We start from the raw sequence: 26525 nt of genomic DNA, 5'->3' as shown, positions 1-26525 counted from the left end.
AATGTGTGAGTGTGTGTATGTGTGTGCGTGTGTGTGTGTGTGGGTGTGTGTGTGTGTGTGAGTGTGTATTTGAGTGTGTGTGTGCATGTGTGTGAATGTGTGTGTGAGTGTGTGTGTGAGTGTGTGAGTGTGTGTGTGTGTGTGGGTGTGTATTTGAGTGTGTGTGTGCATGTGTGTGAATGTGTGTGTGAGTGTGTGTGTGAGTGTGTGAGTGTGTGTGTGTGTGTGGGTGTGTGAGTGAGCTGAGTCCAGATCAGGCTGTCTCTCACTGTCAAACCTCAGACAGGTAGATTGACCACGTGGGTGAGTTGCTGGAAGGGGTTTGGTACCTGACGAACTGGGTCCCAGTGAGAGTCAGTGCCTTCAGGCGAGGAGTGGGGGGGGGTGGGGGGGTAGCCATTGTGAAGAGCTGCAGTTACTTGAGAAAACCGCTGACAGCTTCTACTCTTCTTGTGCGTTGACCTTTGACATCACTTACTCGTGACGCCATCATGATGCACCGATGATGTTGCTAAAAGCATTTATATCGGTGGAAGAGTCTCCAAAGCCTTCTCCTACAATAAATCTCCTTTGGAGTGCAGCGGGAAACAACAAGCTCACTCCCTGAACACGGCAACCGCCTCCCAATGCCTCCCCTTGTCAACCCGTTCATCGGAACACCCTCAAAAAACATATCCACCTCCCGAGGGGACAAACACTGCGAACCTTCGCCGCCTCCGTCCCTTCGTGGCAAGTCGAAGAGTCACCATTTGCAAAAAAAAGGAACGTTAAATAAATAAAAAAAAGTTTATTCTTTCAGATAATTTTTAATATAATATATATATATTTACAGCGGATGCTTAAATGTCACTGGAGAAGTGTAACTTTCTTCCAACTACATCCTGCAGTGCATATTCTTTTTCAGATTCAGTCTCCACAAAGTCTTGTACAAGGTTTCCCATGATTGTCGATGTGTTCTTTGTCGTTTTGTCCTCCAAACTGTCGCGAAGGTTCCCCATCCTCTGTCCGTGCTTTCTTGTCATCCCTTGAGATGACCCTCCCACCTTCCTTCCCTTCCTCCATTCTTCCCTCTCCTCCCCACACCTCTCCCGTTCTCCCTCGCTAGTCTTCCGAGGTGACGTCAATGTCCTCGGGACTGGATTGCTTGGTGGCCAGCCTCCACCGGTTGACATGGTGAGAGCCTTTCTTTTTCTGATGGGAGTCGGGCCCCTCTTCCTCCAACTTCTGGCGCTTGTATTTCGTCCTGCGATTCTGGAACCAGACCTTCACCTGGAATAGAGAACAACAGGCGGGCTCAGAGTTACATAACATAAGACATAGGAGCAGGAGTAGGCCATACGGCCCCTCGAGCCTGCTCCGCCATTTAATACAATCATGGCTGATCCGATACAGTAGCTACCTTAAGTCGCTGGAGAAATACCACCAACGATGTCCCCGCAAGATCCTACAAATCCCCTGGGAGGACAGGCGCACCAACGTTAGCGTCCTCGACCAGGCCAACATCCCCAGCATTGAAGCACTGACCACACTTGATCAGCTCCGCTGGGCAGGCCACATTGTTCGCATGCCAGACACGGGACTCTCAAGGCAAGCGCTCTAGTCGGAACTCCTTCACGGCAAACGAGCCAAAGGTGGGCAGAGGAAACATTCCAGGGGCACCCTCAAAGCCTCCCTGATAAAGTGCAACATCCCCACTGACACCTGGGAGTCCCTGGCCAAAGACCGCCCTAAATGGAGGAAGTGCATCTGGGAGGGCGCTGAGCACCTTGAGACTCATCGTCGAGAGCATGCAGAAACCAAGCGCAGGCAGCGGAAGGAGTGTGCGGCAAACCAGTCTCACCCTCCCCTTCCCTCCAACCATTGTCTGTCCCACCTGTGACAGGGACTGTGGTTCTCGTATTGGACTGTTCAACTACCTAACCAAACTGGAAGCAATACGGTGGAGGAGGATTTCCTGGAGTGCATAAGGGATGGTTTTCCAGACCAATATGTCGAGGAACCAACTAGGGGGGAGGCCATCTTAGACTGGGTGTTGTGTAATGAGAGAGGATTAATTAGCAATCTCATTGTGCGAGGCCCCTTGGGGAAGAGTGACCATAATATGGTGGAATTCTACATTAGGATGGAGAATGAAACAGTTAATTCAGAGACCATGGTCCAGAACTTAAAGAAGGGTAACTTTGAAGGTATGAGGCGTGAATTGGCTAGGATAGATTGGCGAATGATACTTAAGGGGTTGACAGTGGATGGGCAATGGCAGACATTTAGAGACCGCATGGATGAACTACAACAATTGTACATCCCTGTCTGGTGTAAAAATAAAAAAGGGAAGGTGGCTCAACCGTGGTTATCAAGGGAAATCAGGAATAGTATTAAAGCCAAGGAAGTGCCATACAAATTGGCCATAAATAGCAGCGAACCCAGGGACTAGGAGAAATTTAGAACTCAGCAGAGAAGGACAAAGGGTTTGATTAGGGCAGGGAAAATAGAGTACAAGAGGAAGTTTGCAGGGAACATTAAGACGGACTGCAAAAGCTTTGATAGCTATGTAAAGAGAAAAAGGTTAGTAAAGACAAACGTAGGTCCCCTGCAGTCAGAATCAGGGGAAGTCCTAACGGGGAACAAAGAAATGGCAGACCAATTGAACAAGTACTTTGGTTCGGTATTCACTAAGGAGGATACAAACAACCTTCCGGATATAAAAGGGGTCAGAGGGTCTAGTAAGAAGGAGGAACTGAGGGAAATCCTTATTAGTCGGGAAATTGTGTTGGGGAAATTGATGGGATTGAAGGCCGAAAAATCCCCAGGGCCTGATGGACTGCATCCCAGAGTACTTAAGGAGGTGGCCTTGGAAATAGCAGATGCATTGACAGTCATTTTCCAACATTCCATCGACTCTGGATCAGTTCCTATGGAGTGGAGGGTAGCCAATGTAACCCCATTTTTAAAAAAGGAGGGAGAGAGAAAACAGGGAATTATAGACCGGTCAGCCTGACATCGGTAGTGGGTAAAATGATGGAATCAATTATTAAGGATGTCATAGCAGCGCATTTGGAAAGAGGTGACATGATAGGTCCAAGTCAGCATGGGTTTGTGAAAGGGAAATCATGCTTGACAAATCTTCTGGAATTTTTTGAGGATGTTTCCAGTAGAGTGGACAAGGGAGAACCAGTTGATGTGGTGTATTTGGACTTTCAGAAGGCTTTTGACAAGGTCCCACACAAGAGATTAATGTGCAAAGTTAAAGCACATGGGATTGGGGGTAGTGTGCTGACATGGATTGAGAACTGGTTGGCAGACAGGAAGCAAAGAGTAGGAGTAAATGGGTACTTTTCAGAATGGCAGGCAGTGACTAGTGAGGTACCGCAAGGTTCTGTGCTGGGGCCCCAGCTGTTTACATTGTACATTAAAAGCAGCTAAGGTAACGCCTCTGTTCAAAAAAGGGGGCAGACAAAAGGCAGGTAACTATAGGCCGGTTAGTTTAACATCTGTAGTGGGAAAAATGCTTGAAACTATCATTAAGGAAGAAATAACAGGACATCTAGATAGGAATAGTGCAATCAAGCAGAGGCAGCATGGATTCATGAAGGGGAAATCATGTTTAACTAATTTACTGGAATTCTTTGAGGATATAACGAGCATGGTGGATAGAGGTGTACCGATGGATGTGGTGTATTTAGATTTCCAAAAGGCATTCGATAAGGTGCCACACAAAAGGTTACTGCAGAAGATAGAGGTACGTGGAGTCAGAGGAAATGTATTAGCATGGATAGAGAATTGGCTGGCGAACAGAAAGCAGAGAGTCGGGATAAATGGGTCCTTTTCGGGTTGGAAATCGGTGGTTAGTGGTGTGCCACAGGGATCGGTGCTGGGACCACAACTGTTTACAATATACATAGATGACCTGGAAGAGGGGACAGAGTGTAGTGTAACAAAATTTGCAGATGACACAAAGATTAGTGGGAAAGCGGGTTGTGTCGAGGACACAGAAAGGCTGCAAAGAGATTTGGATAGGTTAAGCGAATGGGCTAAGGTTTGGCAGATGGAATACAATGTCGGAAAGTGTGAAGTCATCCACCTTGGGAAAAAAAACAGTAAAAAGGAATATTATTTGAATGGGGAGAAATTGCAACATGCTGCGGTGCAGAGGGACCTGGGGGTCCTTGTGCATGAATCCCAAAAAGTTAGTTTGTAGGTGCAGCAGGTAATCAGGAAGGCGAATGGAATGTTGGCCTTCATTGCAAGAGGGATGGAGTACAAAAGCAGGGAGGTCCTGCTGCAACTGTACAGGGTATTGGTGAGGCCGCACCTGGAGTACTGCGTGCAGTTTTGGTCACCTTACGTAAGGAAGGATATACTAGCTTTGGAGGGGGTACAGAGACGATTCACGAGGCTGATTCCGGAGATGAGGGGGTTACCTTATGATGATAGATTGAGTAGACTGGGTCTTTACTCGTTGGAGTTCAGAAGGATGAGGGGTGATCTTATAGAAACATTTAAAATAATGAAAGGGATAGACAAGATAGAGGCGGAGAGGTTGTTTCCACTGGTCGGGGAGACTGGAACTAGGGGGCACAGCCTCAAAATACGAGGGAGACAATTTAAAACCGAGTTGAGAAGGAATTTCTTCTCCCAGAGGGTTGTGAATCTGTGGAATTCTCTGCCCAAGGAAGCAGTTGAGGCTAGCTCATTGAATGTATTCAAGTCACAGATAGATAGATTTTTAACCAATTAGAAAATTAAGGGTTATGGGGAGCGGGCAGGTAAGTGGAGCTGAGTCCACGGCCAGATCAGCCATGATCTTATTGAATGGCGGAGCAGGCTCGAGGAGCTAGATGGCCTACTCCTGTTCCTAATTCTTATGTTCTTATGTTCTTATTAATGATTTAGATGAGGGGATTAAATGTAGTATCTCCAAATTTGCGGATGACACTAAGTTGGGTGGCAATGTGAGCTGCGAGGAGGATGCTATGAGGCTGCAGAGTGACTTGGATAGGTTAGGTGAGTGGGCAAATGCATGGCAGATGAAGTATAATGTGGATAAATGTGAGGTTATCCACTTTGGTGGTAAAAACAGAGAGACAGACTATTATCTGAATGGTGACGGATTAGGAAAAGGGGAGGTGCAACGAGACCTGGGTGTCATGGTACATCAGTCATTGAAGGTTGGCATGAAGGTACAGCAGGCGGTTAAGAAAGCAAATGGCATGTTGGCCTTCATAGCGAGGGGATTTGAGTACAGGGGTAGGGAGGTGTTACTACAGTTGTACAGGGCCTTGGTGAGGCCACACCTGGAGTATTGTGTACAGTTTTGGTCTCCTAACTTGAAGAAGGACATTCTTGCTATTGAGGGAGTGCAGCGAAGGTTCACCAGACTGATTCCCGGGATGGCGGGACTGACATATCAAGAAAGATTGGATCAACTGGGCTTGTATTCACTGGAGTTCAGAAGAATGAGAGGGAATCTCATAGAAACGTTTAAAATTCTGACGGGTTTCGACAGGTTAGATGCAGGAAGAATGTTCCCAATGTTGGGAAGTCCAGAACCAGGGGTCACAGTCTAAGGATAAAGGGTAAGCCATTTAGGACCGAGATGAGGAGAAACTTCTTCACCCAGAGAGTGGTGAACCTGTGGAATTCTCTATCACAAAAGGTTGTTGAGGCCAATTCACTAAATTTATTCAAAAAGGAGTTAGATGTAGTCCTTACTACTAGGGGGATCAAGGGGTATGGCGAGAAAGCAGGAATGGGGTACTGAAGTTGCATGTTCAGCCATGAACTCATTGAATGGGGGTGCAGGCTCGAAGGGCTGAATGGTCTACTCCTGCACCTAGTTTCTATGTTTCTATGTTTTAAAAGTGGAAGCAAGTCTTCCTCGATTCCGAGGGACTGCCTATGATGATGATAATAATGATGGTTGATTTGATCATGGACTCAGGTCCACTTCCCTGCCCGCTCCCCATAACCCCTTAATCCCTTATCGGTTAAGAAACTGTCTATCTCTGTCTTAAATTTATTCAATGACCCAGCCTCCACTGCTCTCTGAGGCAGCAAATTCCACAGATTTACAACCCTTTGAGAGAAGAAATTTGTCCTCATCTCAGTTTTAAATGGGCAGCCCCTTATTCTAAGATTATGCCCTCTAGTTCTAGTCTCTCCCATCAGTGGAAATATCCTCTCTATCCACCTTGTCAAGCCCCCTCATAATCTTATACGTTTCGATACGATCACCTCTCATACTTCTGAATTGCAATGAGTGGAGGCCCAACCTCCTCAACCTTTCCTCATAAGGCATCTCCGGAATCAACCTAGAGAACCAAGGACACCGTGAGATGCAGCATACTGCACCATCACCGGATGCAACAACAACTTGCATTTATATCGTGCCTTTAATGTAATTAAACGGCTGACACAGCGCTGTTATGTATTGATGTGTGTATCGTCCCAGTACCTTAAATGTAATGTAAGTACTATGCCACACCACAGAGGGCGCTGTGGTGGGAAACCTGGAAGTACCTGCAACAGGCACTATATAAGGCTGACCACCACACCTGAGAGGCACTCTGGATCTGAACAATAAAGGACGAAGGTCACAGCAGTTAGACTTACACCAGACCGTGTGGAGTCAGTGATTTGTGTGCTGGATACACCACATTGGCGACTAGGAAGCGGACGAACTCCACGCAACCATGGCTACTCTGGGCTCGCTAAAGGATTTTACCGTGGGCAATGATTGGGAGGCCTTTACGGAAAGGCTCGAGTACTACTTCACAGCAAATGACCTGACGGAGGACACATACGCAATGAGAGAGAAGTGTAAGGCGATATTGCTCTCCAGTTGTGGCGATGAGGTTTACTGTCTCGTCAGGGATTTGCTGGCACCTGGGAGCGCCAGGGACAAGTCATATGAGGAGCTGACTGAACTCATTCATGACCAGTTGAAACCGAAGGAGAGCATCCTCATGGCCAGATACAAATTTTACCATCACTGCAGACCTGAGGGCCAGGATGTCACCAAATATGCTGCAGACCTCAGGAGACTCGCGGCACCGTGTGATTTTGGCACACACCTTGACGAGGCGTTACGGGACGTTTTTGTCATGGAAATTGGCCACGAGGGCCTCCTTCACAAGCTGCTGGCCACGGAACCCACAGTCACTCTGACAAAGGCCATCACCATCAGCCGGGCACATATGACCTCGACTTGCAGCACCAAGCAAATGATCCACACAGTCTCGAACCCGGCAGGCACTGTCCACAGGATAGCGCCCACCACGGACAAAACTGCAGAACATGGCTCTGCCCGGGGCAGAGAGCACGGACCTCGGAATCCTGGGACTCAGAGTACGCTGAGGGGGGCCAATCGAGCAGCACCATGCTGGCGCTGTGGAGGAAGCCATGGGGCTCACCGGTGCAGGTTTGCGGAGTACACGTGCAATACCTGCCACGTTAAAGGCCACCTTCAGCGTATGTGTAAAAGAAATCGGACTCACCATGTGGCTGAGGAGATGAGGGATGATCTACTGTTCAGCGAGGAGCAGGTAGAAGAAGATGAGGTGCTTGGACTGTATACGTGCACCGACGATTCGCCCCCAGTGATAAGGGAAGTAAAAATCAACGGAGTCCCAGTGAGTATGGAAGTGGACACGGGCTCGGGTCCGTCGTTGATGAGTCGGAGAACTTTTGATAAACTGTGGATTAACCCAGCTGCACGGCCCAAGCTGGTCCTGGTCACGGCGAAGCTGTGTACCTACACCAGGGAACTGATACCTGTTCTCGGCAGAGCGATGGTGCAGGTATCCCACGGGGACGAGACGCACGCTTTACCTCTGTGGGTTGTTGCAGGCGATGGGCCCACACTCCTCGGCCGGAGGTGGATGGGGACGGTCCGTGGGAGCTGGGAAGACTTCACCACTCCCCGGGGTGCTGCTCCCCGGGGTGCTGCCGTGCCCCGGGTCCCCAGAGAGCAGCGCCGACCGAGCTGGAGCTGCAGCCTCAATCCACCCACAGGCAAGCCCCAGGCCCGGATCTCAAGCCACAGAGATCCTGCAGCCTCAGCCCCCACAGGCAAGCAGCCCGGCAGAGAGGGGCCTAGTGGGGGGGCGGGGTGGGGGGGGTGAGCCGGCGGGGCGCTGCGGGCGGGGTGCGAAGGATCCAGGACGGATCGGAGGGGCCCACGCAGAGGGAGAGTCAGGCGGCGGCAGCAACTGGAGAGGCCACGACGGCCGCAGGGGAGGCGGCAAGTCAGGTGGCAGCGGAGGGGAGCGGAGGCTGCGATGGCCGAGGGCATTCGGAGCGGCGGAGAGCAAGGTGGCGGCGGCATCGTGTCCAGAGCAGCAGAGCATCAAAGATGGCGGCGCCCAAGGAGAAGCCTCGTGGAATCCTCCTGCATCAAAGATGGTGCCTTAAAAAGGAAATGCACCCGGGAGTCTTAAAAGGGCCTTACCAAGAGGTGGTCCCCACAAAGGACTTCTGTAAGGCAGCGCGAGTCTAAAATTAGCTATGTTAATGTGAGATGGTGAATTTATAATAAGAATTAATTTTTTAATATTGAATGGCCACTGTATTTGTGTTTAATAATGGATATGAAGTACAATTAATGATAAGGGCTAACAAGGAAATCAGGGATCCGTTACCAGTCAATAACTAGTTGATGTACCAGATAACATGTACCATACTAACGCACTGTCTATGTCTACCTGCCTTCCGTTGGCCAAGTGTGATGTGATGTAATGATGTATGTGTCGTTGTCCTGCGTCCTGGTTGGGAGGGGGAAGGTGATGTTATGTAATGATGTGAGTATCGTCCTGGTACCTTAAATGTAATGCAAGCACTATGCCACACCACAGAGGGCGCTGTGGTGGGAAACCTGGAAGTACTTGCAACAGGCACTATAAAAGGCTGACCACCACACCTGAGAGGCACTCTGGAGCTGAACAATAAAGGACGAAGGTCACAGCAGTTAGATTTACACCAGACCGTGTGGAGTCAGTGATTTGTGTGCTATATACACCACAAGCGCCACATAAGTAAATGAGAAGGACACAAAAAAATTAGCAAAAGGACATAGGCAGGCTAAGTGAGTGGGCAAAAATTTGGCAGATAGAGTATAATGTTGAGGTTATGCACTTTGGCAGAAAGAAAATCAAAGAACAAGTTGTTATTTAAATGGAGAAAGATTGCAAAGTGCTGCAGTACAGCGGAACCTGAGGGTACTTGTGCATGAAACACAAAAGGTTTGTATGCAGGTACAGCAAGTGATCAGGAAGGCCAATGGTATCTTGGCCTTTATTGCAAAGGGCAGTCTTGCTACAGTTATACAGGATATTGGTGAGGCCACATCTGGAATACTGCGTGCAGTTTTGGTTTCCATATTTACGAGAGGATATACTCGATTTGGAGGCAGTTCAGAGAAGGTTCACTAGGTTTATTCCGGGGATGAGGGGGTTGACTTATGAGCAAAGGCTGAGTGGGTTGGGCCTCTACTCATTGGAATTCAGAAGAATGAGAGGTGATCTTATCAAAAGGTATAAGATTATGAGGGGGCTTGACAAGGTGGATGCAGAGAGGATGTTTCCACTGATGGGGGAGATTAGAACTAGGGGGCATAATCTTAGAATATGGGGCCGCCTATTTAAAACTGAGATGAGGAGTAATTTCTTCTCTCAGAGGGTTGTAAATCTGTGTAATTCACTGCCTCAGAGAGCTGAGGAAGCTGGGACATTGAATACATTTAAGACAGAAATAGACAATTTCTTAAACGATAAGGGGTTATGGGGAGCGGGCAGGGAAGTGGACCACTCCGAATGGCCTACTCCTGCTCCTATTTCTTATGTTCTTATGTTCTTAGATATTAGGGCAGGTGACCCAAAATTTGGTCAAAGAGGTAGAGACTGATTGCTGGGATGGCAGGATTGTTGTATGAGGAGAGATTGGGACGACTAGGCCTGTATTCACTAGAGTTTAAAAGAATGAGAGGGGATCTCATTGAAACGTATAAAATTCTGACTGGGTGTGGGGAGCATGTTTCCCCTGGCTGGGAAGTCTAGAACAAGGGGTCACAGTCTCAGGATACGGGGTAGGAAATTTAGGACCGAGATGAGGAGAGATTTTCTCACTCAGAGGGTGGTGAACCTGTGGAATTCTCTACCACAGAAGGCTGTGGAGGCCAAGTCACTGAATATATTTAAGAGGGAGATAGATAGATTTCTAGACACAAAAGGCATCAAGGGGTATGGGAAGAAAGCTGGAATATGATGTTGAGATAGAGGATCAGCCATGATCATATTGAATGGTGGTGCAGACTTGAAGGGCCGAATGGCCCACTACTGCTCCTATTTTCAATGTTTCTATGTTTAAGGAGCGTCTTGAAGGAGGAAAGTGAGGTAAAGAGGTGGAGAGGTTTAGGGAGGGGGCTCCAGAGCTTAGGGCCTAGCAGCTGTCTTCTTAATTTAACCCTTTTAGCCCCAGTATCATTCTGGTGAATCTGGGCTCCAAGGCCAATATATCTTTCCTGAGGGGCGGGGCCCAGAACTGAACGCAGTAAATGCAAACGGGTTGTGACCAGAGCTCAGTACAGCTGAAGCATAGCTTCCTCTGCTTTGTATTCCAGCACCGCTTGAAGTAAAAGCCAACATTCCATTGGCCTTTTTGATGACCTTTTATACCTGTGCACTAACCTTTCGTGATTTGTGTGCACAGACCCCGAAATCCCTTTGCTCCATCACAGTTCCTAATCCCTGATTTAGAAAATATTCTGGTTTGCCTTTGCGAGATTCAAAGTGGATGACCTCACACCTCCCCATGTTGAACTGCATCTGCCACAGATTTGCCCACTCTCCGAATCTTTCTTTGCTCCTTTGTAATCTTCTGCTTCCCTCCACACAGCTTACTCTGCCTCCTAACTTAGAGTCATCTGCAAACTTGGATAGACAACCTTCGATTCCTTTATCCAAGTCATTGATAAATATGGTGAAAGGCTGAGGCCCCAGTATAGATCCCTGGAGGAACATCTCTTGTCACATCCCTCCAATCAGCAAACATTCCCTTTATCCCTGCTCTCTGTCTCCTGTCAGCCATGGCTCAGTGGGCAGTACACTCCTCTGAGTCAGAAGGTTGTGGGTTCAAGTCCCACTCCAGAGAATTGAGCACATAAATCTAGGCTGACACTCCCAGTGCAGTGCTGAGGGAGTGCTGCACTACCGGAGGTGCCTTTCAGATGAGACGTTAAACTGAGGCCCCGTCTGCTCTCTCAAGTGGATGTAAAAGATCCCATGGCACTATTTCAAAGAAGAACAAGGGAGTTATCCCTGGTGTCCTGGGCCAATATTTATCATCACAAAAACAGAATTCCGGAGCTTAGGGCCTAGGTAGCTGATGGTGCAGTGATTAAAATCGGGGATGCTCAAGAGGCCAGAATTGAAGGAGTGCAGAGATCTCGGGGGGTTGTGGGGCTGGAGGAGTTTCATCATCATAGGCGGTCCCTCGTATCGAGGATGACTTGCTTCCACGCCAAAAAGGGATGAGTTCACAGGTGTTTCAGTGAAGGACCTAATATTCCAGATCCCGACCTACATCCTGAAGGGTGGAAGATGCCTGTGCGTGGATTTTTTAACGTGTGGTGGCCGTTGCACACCAGCCACCACACGGGCTTGACAGAGCTCGGTCTTGGTCCAGTGGTAAGGATTATCCAAGATTACTGGAGACCTGCTCTGCTGCACGGACCTAGTGCGCACACACATCGCAGTGTGGGCTGGCCCGTGCTGCCCCTGGGCCTTTGCCTCTTCTGGGCCCCGAACTCGCGATTCTCCTGGGCCCCGATCACATGGCTCAATGAACTCTCGCCGCTCCTTCGCCCCGACCTCGCCGCTCCTGCTGTGCCAGCCCACGCTCCAATCAGCGACCTGGATTTGGGTGACGTCAAATCCAGTCGCCCTCCTGCAGCAGCACGTGCTGTACCTTAAAAGAGCGTGGAAGGTGGCACGCCACTACAAGGTGCCAACTATAACTTGATAGACACAACAATTTTGAAATAGGCTCGAGGGGAGGGGGGAATGTAGGGCCTGGTTGATTACCACAGAAGGAAAAGCCAAAGGATTTGGTTGAGATTACAGAGATAGGGAGGGGGCGAGGCCAATGGAAGGATTTGAAAACGATGATGAGAATTTTAAAATCGAGGCATTGCCAGACCGGGAGCCAATGTAAGTCAGCAAGCACAGGGGGTAATGGGTGAACGGAACTTGGTGCAAGTTAGGACACGGGCAGCCGAGTTTTGGAAGAGTTCAAGTTCATGGAGGGTGCAAGGGGTGGGAGGCCGGCCAGGAGTGCGTTGGAATAGTCAAGTCTAGAGGTAACAAAGGATTGGATGAGGGTTTCAGCAGCGGATGAGCCGGAGGCAAGGGCGGAGACGGGCGATGTTACGGAGGTGGAAATAGGCGGTCTTAGTTAAGCTGCGGATATGAGGTCGTGAGCTCATCTCAGGTTTAAATCGGTCGCCAAGAATGAAAACAGTCTGGTTCACCTTCAGACAGGGGCCAGGGAGAGGGGTGGAATCAATGGCTGGGGAACGGAGTTTGTGGAGGGGACCGAAGACAATGGCTGGCTTCGATCTCCCCAATATTTCGTTGGAGGACATTTCTGCTCATCGATGACTTGATGTCGGGCAAGCAACATGACAAATTAGAGGCAGTGGGAAGGGTTGTGGGAAGAGGTGGTGAGGTGGAGTTAGGTGTCATCAGCGTACATGTGGAAACTGACGTTGTTATTTCAGATGATGTCGCCGAGGGGCAACATGTGGATGAGCGATAGCGTGTTACATTTTTATATGGCACCATAAGCCCTCTTATCCGAAGGGGAATTACAGTGAGTTACTTTGATAGACAGCTCCTTATCCCCTCTCAGTATCCAAAATGTTTTAAGATAAAGAATAGAGAAGGATATAAGTACGACAAAGACCAAAGTAATAAATTGGGAAATAGCTGATTTAAGGGGATGAGAATGGAACTAGATAAAATAAACTCGAGAAATTTACTGACAATTAGAAACAGAACAGCAGGGGGAAACATTTCAAGCGGTGATCAATAGAGTCCACGAGAAATATATCCCACTGAAAGAAGAGAAAAAGCTAGCCAGTAATAGCACACTATGGATGAATAAAGAAATAAGGGAAACATTGGGGCCAAGTTTCCACCGACCCTTAGAATGGCTCACCTCCGTGAGGTCCGCTGACTTTCTGGAACAAACAGCACATCTAATCCTTACCGTGATATTTTCCACGCTCATCAGGCCTCCTTCGGACTCGACGGAGCGCAGCAGAACCAGAGGGGGGTGGAGCCAGGTCCCGGCACATCTGCACATGCGCGCTAGAGTGTGCGCGCATGTGCAGTAGCTCCTCGCCCCCAGATTCTGTGTGCGTGTGCTGCAGGCTGTGTGGGAAAAGCCCGAAGCACGCTGTCCCTAGCCCTGGCCGAATGGGCTCCCTGCCGTGACTTGCGAGGGAACTTGGCCCCTCAGTGTTGTGTTTATTACCGTTTTCAATGAATCCAGCGCGATAAGTCATCAAACAAGAAAGATGGGTAAAGACTTGGATGTTCTTGCAGTTCATGTCTTCATAGTGTTGAGGGAAATAGCCCTTTCAATAAGGAAGTGATGGCTAGCATATATCCTTCTGATTTTCTCCTCTTGCTACTCTCCTGAGTTACAATGGATATTGTTCCACAGTGCCAGGCACCTTCCACTAACTTGCCAAAAGTCAAGATGTGAGTAGGATGGGACCTGGGCAGGCTCGTCTGTTTAACGTTGACCCCCCACCTTCCTCTCCCCTCCCCATTCCACTCCCCCCCTTCCTCTCCCCCCGTTTTTCCCCCCTCCTCTCCTCCTCCCCCCTCCTCTCCTCCTCCCCCCTCTCCTCCTCCACTCTCTCCTCCTCCCCTCTCCCTCATCGGCGGCCCGCTGCTTCCCTTCAAATAAAGGGAGGACTTCTATTTTTTATTTGTGATTGATTGATTGATTGCTTATTACTTTGATCTTGGTGCTTTAGGTACAGGGTTCTTTCTGTTTTTTATTTGTTAATTAATTGTTAGTGCTTTGGAAAATCCTCGAACTTACCTTCACTCCCCCGCCCCACATCTCTGGCTACCTGCGCTGATTTCTTAAGTCTCTGCAAGGTTTTTCTGAGCATACAAAAGTGGACACATACATAGAAACATAGAAACATAGAAAATAGGTGCAGGAGTAGGCCATTCGGCCCTTCGAGCCTGCACCACCATTCAATATGATCATGGCTGATCATTCCCTCAATGCCCCTTTCCTGCTTTCTCTCCATACCCTGATCCCTTTAGCCATAAGGGCCATATCTAACTCCATCTTGAATATATCCAATGAACTGGCATCAACAACTCTCTGCGGCAGGGAATTCCACAGGTTAACAACTCTGAGTGAAGAAGTTTCTCCTCATCTCAGTCCTAAATGGCTTCCCCTTATCCTAAGACTGTGTCCCCTGGTTCTGGACTTCCCCAATATCGGGAACAATCTACCCGCATCTAACCTGTCCCGTCCCGTCAGAATCTTGTTTGTTTCTATGAGATCCACTCTCATCCTTCTAAATTCCAATGCATAAAGGCCCAGTTGATCCAGTTTCTCCTCATATGTCAGTCCGGCTATCCCGGGAATCAGTCTGGTGAACCTTCGCTGCATTCCCTCAATAGCAAGAATGTCCTTCCTCAGATTAGGAGACCAAAACTGAACACAATATTCCAGGTGAGGCCTCACCAAGACCCTGTACAACTGCAGTAAGACCTCCCTGCTCCTATACTCAAATCCCCGAGCTATGAAGGGCAACATACCATTTGCCTTCTTCACCACCTTATGTACCTGTATGCCAACTTTCAATGACTGATGAACCATGACACCAAGGTCTCATTGCACCTCTCCTTTTCCTAATCTGCCACCATTCAGATAATATTCTGTCTTCGCGTTTTTGCCCCCAAAGTGGATAACCTCACATTTATCCACATTATACTGCATCTGCCATGCATTTGCCCACTCATCTAACCTGTCCAAGTCACCCTGCAGCCTCTTAGCGTCCATCCCGACTCCATCCTGCAGCATGTGACCCGCCACGACCTCAGTGACACTCCAACGCCACATGAGGTAGGAAAAGCCATAAGACAGCTCAAGAACAACAAGGCTACGGCAGCGGATGGAATCCCTGCTGAGGCACTAAAGTATGGCGGAGAGGCGCTGTTGGCGCGGATACATGAGCTCTTCTCTCTCATCTGGAAGGAGGAGAGCATGCCAGGAGATCTCTGAAATGTATTGATTGTGACCATCTTTAAAAAAGGGGACAAGTCCGACTGTGGCAACTTCCTGCTATCAGCCACTGGGAAAGTTATCGCTGCCACTTATCAGCCCAAGCCTGAATGTCGTCCAGGTCCTGCTACACACGGGCATGGACTGCTCCACCCTCCAAGGAGCTGCGAATGCCACCGAACACCGCACAGTCATCAGCGAACAATCCCACTTCTGACTGGCCTAAGTTAGTTTGGAGTAACTTTTTGCCGTCTAAACTTGCTTAAATGGTCAAAAGTGGCTTGTGACGCCCCCTTTTGAAAAAAAAAACTAAAAAGAAACTGAACTAACTCACTTAAATTGGAGCAAACTAAATGGGGAGAATTGCGATTTTTAAGATAGACCAAAAAAAAACTAGTTGCTCAAAAAAAATAGGAGCAACTCCTGTGGAAACTTGTGCCCTAGAAACTAAAGAATAAGACATTCACTAAGTACAGAGACAGCAGAGGAGAGGATGACAAAAGGGAATTCAAAACGATTAGGAAAGAAGTCAAAAAATCAATTCCGTTGGCAAAGAGAAACTACAAGATTAAAGTATCAAGGAATATAGGAGGAGGCCATTCAGCCCCTCGAGCCTGTTATGCCATTCAGTGAGATCAGGGCTGATCTGTGACTTAACTCCATCCACCTGCCCTTTGGCCCATATCCCTTAATACCTTTGGTTAACAAAAATCTATCAAGCTCTGATTTAAAATTAACAACTGATCTAGCATCAGTTGCCATTTGCAGAAAAGAGTTCCAAACTTCTACCACTCATTTGTGTAGACGTGTTTCCTAACTTCACTCCTGAAAGGTCTAGCTCTAATTTTTAGACTATGTCCCCTAGTCTGAGAATCCCCAACCAATATCTCTCTATCTACCCTATCTGTTCCCTTAATATCTTGAAAACATTGATCAAATCACCCCTTAACCTTCTAAATTCCAGGGAATACAACCCTAATTTGTACAATCTCTCCTCGTAACTTAACCCCTGGAGTCTGAGTATCACTCTGGTAAACCTACGCTGCACTCCCTCCGAGGCCAATATATCCTCCCGAAGGTGAAGAAGGCAAATGGCGTGTTGGCCTTCATAGCTAGGCGATTTGAGTATAGGAGCAGGGAGGTCTTACTGCAGTTGTACAGGGCCTTGGTGAGGCCTCACTTGGAATATTGTGTTCAGTTTTGGTCTCCTAATCTGAGGAAGGACGTTCTTGCTATTGAGGGAGTGCAGCGAAGGTTCACCAGACTGATTCCAGGGATGGCTGGACTGACATATAAGGAGAGTCTGGATCAACTGGGCCTTTATACACTGGAGTTTAGAAGGATGAGAGCAGGTCTCATAGAAACATATAAGATTCTGATGGGACTGGACAGGTTAGATGCGGGTAGAATATTCCCAGTGTTGGGGAAGTCCAGAACCAGGGGACACAGTCTTAGGATAAGGGGTAGGCCATTTAGGACTGAGATGAGGAGAAACTTCTTCACTCAGAGAGTTGTTAACCTGTGGAATTCCCTGCCGCAGAGAGTTGTTGATGCCAGTTCATTGGATATATTCAAGAGGGAGTTAGATATGGCCCTTTTGGCTAAGGGGATCAAGGGGTATGGAGAGAAAGCAGGAAAGGGGGACTGAGGGAATGATCAGCCATGATCTTATTGAATGGTGGTGCAGGCTCGAAGGGCCGAATGGCCGACTCCTGCACCTATTTTCTATGTTTCTATGTTTTGATGTATGGTGCCCAGAACTGCTCACAGTACTCCAATGTGGTCTAACCAGAGCTTTGTCTAACCAGCTGCAGCATAACTTCTACCCACTCTGGACATAAAAAGAAAAGATATTCTACAGACATGTAAACAAACAAAAAAATCAGGATGGGGCAAGGATCACGAAGGGATACACACGACAAACTCACAGGTAATGACAGTGGAATGGCAGAAATATGGAATAATTACTTTGCCTTTGTAACTAACATGGTGGACATGGCATTAGAAGAAGAGGTCAAAAAGATATAAATACATTTAAGATAGAAAGGCGGAGATAATTGATAAATGGATCAACTTTAGAACGGATAAACCCCCTGGTCCAGATGGATTGCAGCCACGCATATTAAAAGACATTAGGGAAGAGATAGCAGAAGTACTGTTACATGCATATAAAAATTCATTAGAACAGGGAATAGTGCCAGAAGACTGGTGGACAGCTAATGTGATTCCCATATTTCAAAAGAACAAGTCCAGGTAATTATAGACCAATTGGCTCCGGTTGGGGTGGAATGTTGAATGTTTTAGTGTAAGGAGTGTCGCAGTTGTGTAGGGCGGACTGGTTGGGCTGGGTGCTCTTTGCCTTTCCGTCATTGTTCATATTCAGGGCTGCTGACCGAGGGCCGTGCGGCTCTTTGTCGGCCAGCGCGGACACGATGGGCCGAGATGGCCTCCTTCTGCGCTGTAAATTTCTATATTTCTATGTTTCTAATTGGCTTAAAGTCGGTGATAGGAAAGATAATGGAATCCCGACTCAAAGATGAAAATATAATATAGTCAGCATGGATTCCAAAGGGGGAGGTCATGCTTGACGAACCTTATTGAATTCTTTGAAGATGTAAAAGAAAGGGTAGATAAGGGTAATGTAGTCGATGTAATATATTTGGATTTCCAAAAGGCCTTCAATAAGGTCAATACTTCCTAATAATCTCATGACTTGGTCAGAACGTGTGGAGTCAGGGGACAAGTAGCAGAATAGATAGCAAGCTGGCTACAAAACAGAAAACAGAGAGTAGGGGTTAAAAGTCGTTACTCGGACTGGCAAATGGTGGGAAGTGGTGTTCCACAAGGATCGGAGCTGGGACCACAGCTGTTCACTATTTACTTAAACGACTTGGAATCGGAAGCACAATTTCAACATTTGTGGATGACACTAAATTCGGGGGTGGGGATGGGGGCAAGGGGGTATAGTTAATGCAGAGGAGGACTGTGACAAAATGCAGGAAGACATTAATAGCTTTGCAGAACGGGCGTGTAATTGGCAAATGAACTTTAATATAGTTACGTGTGAGGTGGTACATTTTTGGTAGGAAGAATATGGAGGCTACATACTCCTTGCAAAATGTGTTTTAAATGGGGTAGAGGAATAGAGGGATCTGGGGGGTGCAGATACACTGAGCACTAAAAGCAGCGACACAGGTTAGCAAGGCCATAAAAAGCAAATCCAGCACCGGAGATCATTTCTAGACAGATAGAATTGTCAAGCAGAGAAGCTATGTTAAGCTGGTATTGAACCTTGGTTAGACCACACTTGGAGCACTGTGCACAGTTCTGGTCTCCATATTGTAAAAAGGATATAGAGGCACTGGAGAAGGTGCAAAAAAGATTTCCGAGAATGATAGCAGAACGGAGAGGTTCCACCTTTCAGGAAAGATTGAACAGGCTGGTACTCTTTCCTCTAAAAAAAGAGAACACTGAGGGATGACCTGATAGAGGTCATAAGAACATAAGAAATAGGAGCAGGAGTAGGCCATAAGGCCCATTCAATAAGATCATGACTGATCATTGATCTTAACTCCACTTTCCAACCCAGTCCCTTGATTCCCCTCGAGTCCAAAAATGTATTAATCTCAGCCTTGAATATAGTTAATTCGTCTTCCGGATGAAACGTTAAATTGAGCCTTCATCTTTTTCAAAGAAGAGCAGGGGAGTTCTCCCCAGTGTCCTGGGCCAATATTTATCCCTCAATCAACAAAACAAAAACAGATCATCGGGTCATTATCACATTGCTGTTTGTGGGAGCTTGCTGTGTGCAATATGGCTGCCGTGTTTCCCACATTACAACAGTGACTACACTCCAAAAGTACTTAATTGGCTGTATAGCGCTTTGAGATATCTGGTGGTTGTGAAAGGCGCTATATAAATATAAATCTTCAACGACATTCATATCCATCGCCGTTTGGGGTAGAGAATTCCAAAGATTCACAGCCCTCTGAGTGAAGGAATTTCTCCTCATCTCAGTCCTAAATGGCCGACCCCTTATCCTGAGACTGTGACCCCTTGTTCTAGACTCTCCAGCCAGAGGGAAACCTCCTCTCAGCATCTACCCTGTCAATCCCCTTCAGAATCTTGTATGAGATTTAAGATTTTGAAAGGGTTTGATAAAATAAAGAAACAGACTTGCATTTCTGTCGCACCTTTCACGACCACCAGACGTCCCAAAGTGCTTTACAGTCAATGAATTACTTTTTGAATTACTATCTTAGATCTGGTCCTGTGTAATGAGACAGGAATAATAAACGATCTCCTAGTAAAAGATCCTCTCAGAATGAGTGATCACAGTATGGTTGAATTTGTAATACAGATTGAGGGTGAGGAAGTAGTGTCTCAAACGAGCGTACTATGCTTAAACAAAGGGGACTACAGTGGGATGAGGGCAGAGTTGGCTAAAGTGGACTGGAAACACAGACTAAACGGTGGCACAATTGGGGAACAGTGGAGGACTTTTAAGAAGCTCTTTCATAGTGCTCAACAAAAATATATTCCAGTGAAAAAGAAGGGCGGTAAGAGAAGGGATAACCAGCCGTGGATAACCAAGGAAATAAAGGAGAGTATCAAATTAAAAACCAAAACCAAGGTGGCCAAGGTTAGTGGGAAACTAGAAGATTGGGAAAATTTTAAACGACAGCAAAGAATGACTAAGAAAGCAATAAAGAAAGGAAAGATAGATTACGAAAGTAAACTTGCGCAAAACATAAAAATAGACATTAAAAGCTTTTATCGATATATAAAACGGAAAAGAGTGACAAAAGTAAATGTTGGTCCCTTAGAAGATGAGAAGGGGGATTTAATAATGGGAAATGTGGAAATGGGGGTTGAGACCTTAAACAATTATTTTGCTTCGGTCTTCACAGTGGAAGACACAAAAACCATGCCAAAAATTGCTGGTCACGGGAATATGGGAAGGGAGGACCTTGAGATAATCACTATCACTAAGGGGGTAGTGCTGGACAGGCTAATGGGACTCAAGGTAGACAAGTCCCCTGGTCCAGATGAAATGCATCCCAGGGTATTAAAAGAGATGGCGGAAGTTATAGCAGATGCATTCGTTATAATCTACCAAAATTCTCTGGACTCTGGAGAGGTACCAGCGGATTGGAAAGCAGCTAATGTAATGCCTCTGTTTTAAAAAGGGGGCAGACAAAAGGCAGGTAACTATAGGCTGGTTAGTTTAACATCTGTAGTGGGGAAAATGCTTGAAACTATCATTAAGGAAGAAATAGCGGGACATCTAGATAGGAATAGTGCAATCAAGCAGACGCAACATGGATTCATGAAGGGGAAATCATGTTTAACTAATTTACTAGAATTCTTTGAGGATATAACGAGCATGGTGGATAGAGGTGTATCGATGATGTGGTGTATTTAGATTTCCAAAAGGCATTCGATAAGGTGCCACACAAAAGGTTACTGCAGAAGATAAAGGTACGCAGAGTCAGAGGAAATGTATTAGCATGGATAGAGAATTGACTGGCTAACAGAAAGCAGAGAGTCGGGATAAATGGGTCCTTTTCGGGTTGGAAATCGGTGGTTAGTGGTGTGCCACAGGGATCGGTGCTGGGACCACAACTGTTTACAATATACATAGATGACCTGAAAGAGGGGACAGAGTGTAGTGTAACAAAATTTGCAGATGACACAAAGATTAGTGGGAAAGCGGGTTGTGTAGAGGACACAGAGAGGCTGCAAAGAGATTTAGATAGGTTAAGCGAATGGGCTAAGGTTTGGCAGATGGAATACAATGTCGGAAAATGTGAGGTCATCCACCTTGGGAAAAAAAACAGTAAAAGGGAATATTATTTGAATGGGGAGAAATTACAACATGCTGCGGTGCAGCGGGACCTGGGGGTCCTTGTGCATGAATCACAAAAGGTTAGTTTGCAGGTGCAGCAGGTAATCAGGAAGGTGAATGGAATGTTGGCCTTCATTGCGAGAGGGATGGAGTACAAAAGCAGGGAGGTCTTGCTGCAACTGTATAAGGTATTGGTGAGGCCGTACCTGGAGCACTGCGTGCAGTTTTGGTCACCTTACTTAAGGAAGGATATACTAGCTTTGGAGGGGGTACAGAGACGATTCACTAGGCTGATTCTGGAGATGAGAGGGTTACCTTGTGATGATAGATTGAGTAGATTGGGTCTTTGCTCGTTGGAGTTCAGAAGGATGAGGGGTGATCTTATAGAAACATTTAAAATAATGAAAGGGATAGACAAGATAGAGGCAGAGAGGTTGTTTCCACTGGTCGGGGAGACTAGAACTAGGGGGCACAGCCTCAAAATACGGGGGAGCCAATTTAAAACCAAGTTGAGAAGGAATTTCTTCTCCTAGAGGGTTGTGAATCTGTGGAATTCTCTGCCCAAGGAAGCAGTTGAGGCTAGCTCATTGAATGTATTCAAGTCACAGATAGATAGATTTTTAACCAATAAGGGAATTAAGGGTTATGGGGAGCAGGCGGGTAAGTGGAGCTGAGTCCACGACCAGATGGCGGAGCAGGCTCGAGGGGCTAGATGGCCTACTCCTGTTCCTAATTCTTATGTTCTTATTATGTTCTTATTGAAGTGTCGTCACTGTGGTAATGTAGGAAAATAAATTAGATGTAGAGAAGATGTTTCCACTTGTGGATGAGACCAGAACTAGGAGCCATCAATATAAGATTTATTTTTATTCATTCCTGGAATGTGGGCATCGCTAGCAAGGCCAGCATTTATTGCCCATCCCTAAATGCCCTTGAGAAGGTGAGTCGTGCTTAGTCCCACATCCCTGCTTTTTGTCCGTAACCCTATAAGTTCCTCATCCTGCAGTACATAAGAACATAAGAACATAAGAAATGGGAGCAGGAGTCGACCATATGGCCCCTCGAGCCTGTTCAGCCATTTAATACAATCATGGCTGATCCGATCATGGACTCAGGTCCACTTCCCCGCCCGCTCCCCATAACCGCTTATTACCTTATCGGTTAAGAAACTGTCTATCTCTGTCTTAAATTTATTCAATGTCTCAGCTTCCACAGCTCTCTGAGGCAGTGAATTCCACAGATTTACAACCCTCTGAGAGAAGAAATTCCTCCTCATCTCAGTTTTAAATGGCCGGCCACTTATTCTAAGATTATGTCCTCTAGTTCTAGTCTCCCCTATTAGTGGAAACATCCTCTCTGCATCCACCTTGTCAAGCTCCCTCATAACCTTATACATTTCGATAAGATCACCTCTCATTTTTCTGAACTCCAATGAGTAGAGGCCCAACCTACTCAATCTTTCCTCATAAGTCAACCCCCTCATCTCTGAAATCAACCTTGTGAACCTTCCCTGAACTACGTCCAAAGCAAGTATATCCTTTCTTAAATATGGAAACCAAAACTGTACGCAGTATTCCAGGTGTGGCCTCACCAATTCCTTATATAGCTGCAGCAAGACTTCCCTGTTTTTATACTCCATCCCCCTTTGCAATAAAGACCAAGACTCCATTGGCCAACCTGATCACTTGCTGTACCTGCATACTAACCTTTTGTGTTTCATGCACAAGGACCTCCCAGGTCCCGCTGTACTGCAGCACTGTGCAATCTTTCTCCATTTAAATAATAACTCGCTCTTTAATGGTTTCTACCAAAGTGCACAACCTCAACATTATATCTCCATCTGCCAAATTTTTTCCTGTACCTGTCCAACTCCCTGTTAAAATTATTGATGAAATCAGCTTGCAGCATCTTTTCAGGCAGAGCATTCCAGATCTCGACAATTCTCTGATTGAAAGAAAAATCTCCACATCTCCCCTCCAGGGGCCAAAATTGGTGGATGCGTAAGGTCCGCCCATTTCTCGGCGGTATGCCAGCGGTGCGTCGTTTCACATCACCGGCATACCGCCGAGACTGAAGAGGACAAAATTGGTCAAACTTTTTTTGGCGGTATATCGGCGGTCTACATCGGGCAGTATGTAACCTAGGAGTCGAACCAGATCGACTTTCTGTTCGATGGGCAGTGTGGCACAGAACTGCGCATGTGAGAATTTTATGTTCTTTCCCGTTTTTTTTTACACAAGCGTTTTACCCACAATTTCGGGGGTCAGGGGTCACTCGCGCATGCACAGTGAGTTGAAGAGGAGGCAGAGAGAGTGAGAAGGAGCAGCAAGCTAGTCGATGGCCAGTTACTTGAAAAATACATAACACAGTGCAAATATATTCCCAATAACTAATAATTCTTCAGTTTGTAGACTAAAAAGAGATATTGAACCAGGCAAAAATCATACAAAGAGAAAAATTATGGCAATGTTAAAAATGAAATCCAAGTGCAGGAACGTCAAAGGAGGGGAGGTTGAGAGCGCCCGCCTTTGGTGAGACGGAGTTACCTGCCCTTCTGGAGAACATAACAGAGAGGTACTCCGAGCTAACCAAGGGTGGTCATGGAAAGCCCCCACCAAAGGAGTACAACAGGATATGGGATGAGATCGGAGAGGCTGTGTCCTCATCAAGTACCATGGTGCCATAAGAGGTGGAACGACCTGGTGAGGGTAGCATGAGGAAGTAATGATTTTATTTAGGCACCCTCCATGTGCCATATACCATGTCAATGTAGGTTCAGTGTCACACGAATTATATTATTTATCTTAAGGTTACGACGATGTATTCGTGCTTTCAGGCAATGACAAGAGGAACAATGCAGTGTTTTGTGTGTGTGTGTGTGTGTGTGACCCTGTGTGTGTGTGTGTGTGTGTGTGTGAGTGACCCTGTGTGTGTGTGTGTGTGTGTGTGTGAGTGACCCTGTGTGTGTGTGTGAGTGACCCTGTGTGTGTGTGTGTGTGTGTGTGTGTGTGTGAGTGACCCTGTGTGTGTGTGTGAGTGACCGTGTGTGTGTGTGTGTGAGTGACCCTGTGTGTGTGTGTGTGTGTGTGTGTGTGTGTGAGTGATCCTGTGTGTGTGTGTGTGAGTGACCCTGTGTGTGTGTGTGTGTGTGTGTGTGTGTGTGTGAGTGACCCTGTGTGTGTGTGAGTGACCGTGTGTGTGTGTGTGTGTGTGAGTGACCCTGTGTGTGTGTGTGTGTGTGTGTGTGTGTGAGTGACCCTGTGTGTGTGTGTGTGTGTGTGTGTGTGAGTGACCCTGTGTGTGTGTGTGTGTGTGAGTGACCCTGTGTGTGTGTGTGTGTGTGTGTGTGTGTGTGTGAGTGACCCTGTGTGTGTGTGTGTGTATGTGTGTGTGTGTGTGTGTGACCCTGTGTGTGTGTGTGTGTGTGTGTGTGTGTGTGAGTGACCCTGTGTGTGTGTGTGTGTGTGTGTGTGAGTGACCCTGTGTGTGTGTGTGTGTGTGTGACTCTGTGTGTGTGTGTGTGTGTGTGTATGTGAGAGTGTGTGTGTGTGTGTGTGAGTGACCCTGTGTGTGTGCGATGTTAAATGGATTGAAGATTTTCACTTTGATTTACTTTACTTTCTGCAGAAGAAGACACCTGCAATAGCAGCCGATCAGCGGCGTACGGGGGGAGGACCCACAACCCAGGAGCCTCTGACTGACATCGAGATCCATGTTCTGTCCCTGGTCGGGGATAGCAACCGTGCCACCACCGGCATTGGAGCTGACCCACTCACACAGGCTGGTCAGTTGAATAAAATGCAGTCTGTGTTGCGGTCCTGTCATGTAATGTAACTGTAATGTTGGCCTAATATAATGTAAGTTTATTGCACTGTAATGTTGGTCTCATGTGATGCACTGCAATGTTGGGGGCGTGTAATGCAATGCATATATGTAATGCCTGTCTGCGATATATAATGCAGTACTGCAGCAGTGGTGGACATTTAAGTAAGACTGCGATAATTCACTGTACTATTCACCCCTTCCCTACTGCAAGCTTTTTTAAAAGACCACAGTGACACCAACGACAGGCCCACTGCCTCCACCTCTGATTTCACCCAGCCCTCTCCTGACATAGAAATATGGAAACATAGAAAATAATTACAGGAGCAGGCCATTCGGCTATTCGAGCCTGCACCACCATTCAATAAGATCATGGCTGATCATGCAACTTCAGTACCCCACTCCTGCTTTCTCTCCATACCCCTTGATCCCTTTAGCCATAAGGGCCACATCTAACTCCCTCTTGAATATATCCAACGAACTGGCATCAACAACTTTCTGTGGTAGAGAATTCCACAGGTTCACCACTCTCTGGGTGAAAAGGTTTCTCCTCATCTCGGTCCTAAATGGCTTGCCCCTTATCCTTAGACTGTGTCCCCTGGTTCTGGACTTCCCCAACATCGGGAACATTCTTCCTGCATCTAACCTGTCCCGTCCCGTCAGAATCTTATATGTTTCTATGAGATTCCCTCTCATTTTTCTAAACTCCAGTGAGTATAAGCCTAGCCGATCCAGTCTCTCCTCATATGTCAGTCCTGCCATCCCGGGAATCAGTCTGGTGAACCTTCGCTGCACTCCCTCAATAGCAAGGACGTTCTTCCTCAGATTAGGAGACCAAAACTGCACACAATATTCCAGGTGAGGAAGAGGAAGAGAAACAGGAAGAGCCGCTGATCCTGGAGCCAGTGGATGTGGAGCTGGGAGTGGAGACGGAGGAGGATACACCAGCTCCATGTGGGCCAGCTGGGACATCCTTCACCACCACGGAGTCTGTATTCAGGGGATTCCCCCAATGGCTCCTCTGATTCTGCTGGACCAAGCTGTGCGCAGCAAGGCACCCCCAGTGCTGCAGTGCCTTTGCCGCAGCGGCGGAGGTTGGTGCAGGAAAGGTCGCTGCTGTCGGCGTGTACCAGGACATGGTGCTTCTGTCACAGGCCAGTGTCGACATAGGTCAAGAACTGCTCAAGGCCATGACTACAATAGCCACAAACATCGCGGCTCTATCAGAGCGGCAGTCAGAGGAAAGGTTGCGTACGATCGCCGCGATGGAGCGAACCGCCAACGCCGTCAAAGCCATGCGGCAATCGAAGGGATTGGGACATGACACGGAAATCCCCCCCCCATGCCATAGTAGTCAGGTCGACAGCGCCTGAGGGGGGAGAGCTGACATCATCTTCCAGGCCCTGACGCCGTGCCTTCCACATCGCGAGCTTCTCCGGAGGACCCATTCATTGCGCCTGCAATGTCTGACCCCCAATGACAGCAACAGCACTCGGGGTGCGGTGCTGCACGCCGGCTTGGTACCAGCACGGGAAGGTCCATGCCC

General features: G+C 47.3%; 1 protein-coding gene across 1 annotated transcript in view; it reads right to left on the bottom strand.

Annotated features, from left to right (window-relative positions):
* Positions 1-1101: 1101 nt before the first annotated feature.
* Positions 1102-26525, bottom strand: part of emx1 (empty spiracles homeobox 1) — a 42568-nt gene continuing 17144 nt past the window's right edge. The window contains exon 3 of the mRNA XM_070861046.1: positions 1102-1269. Within this exon, the coding sequence (XP_070717147.1) occupies positions 1102-1269 (168 nt within the window). The remainder of the gene's footprint in view (positions 1270-26525) is intronic.

The sequence above is a fragment of the Pristiophorus japonicus genome, chromosome 2 (assembly GCF_044704955.1).
Source record: "Pristiophorus japonicus isolate sPriJap1 chromosome 2, sPriJap1.hap1, whole genome shotgun sequence".
Classification (NCBI taxonomy): domain Eukaryota; kingdom Metazoa; phylum Chordata; class Chondrichthyes; family Pristiophoridae; genus Pristiophorus; species Pristiophorus japonicus.
Note: the sequence above shows the minus strand (reverse complement) of the source record. Positions and strands in the feature narration are given on the sequence as shown.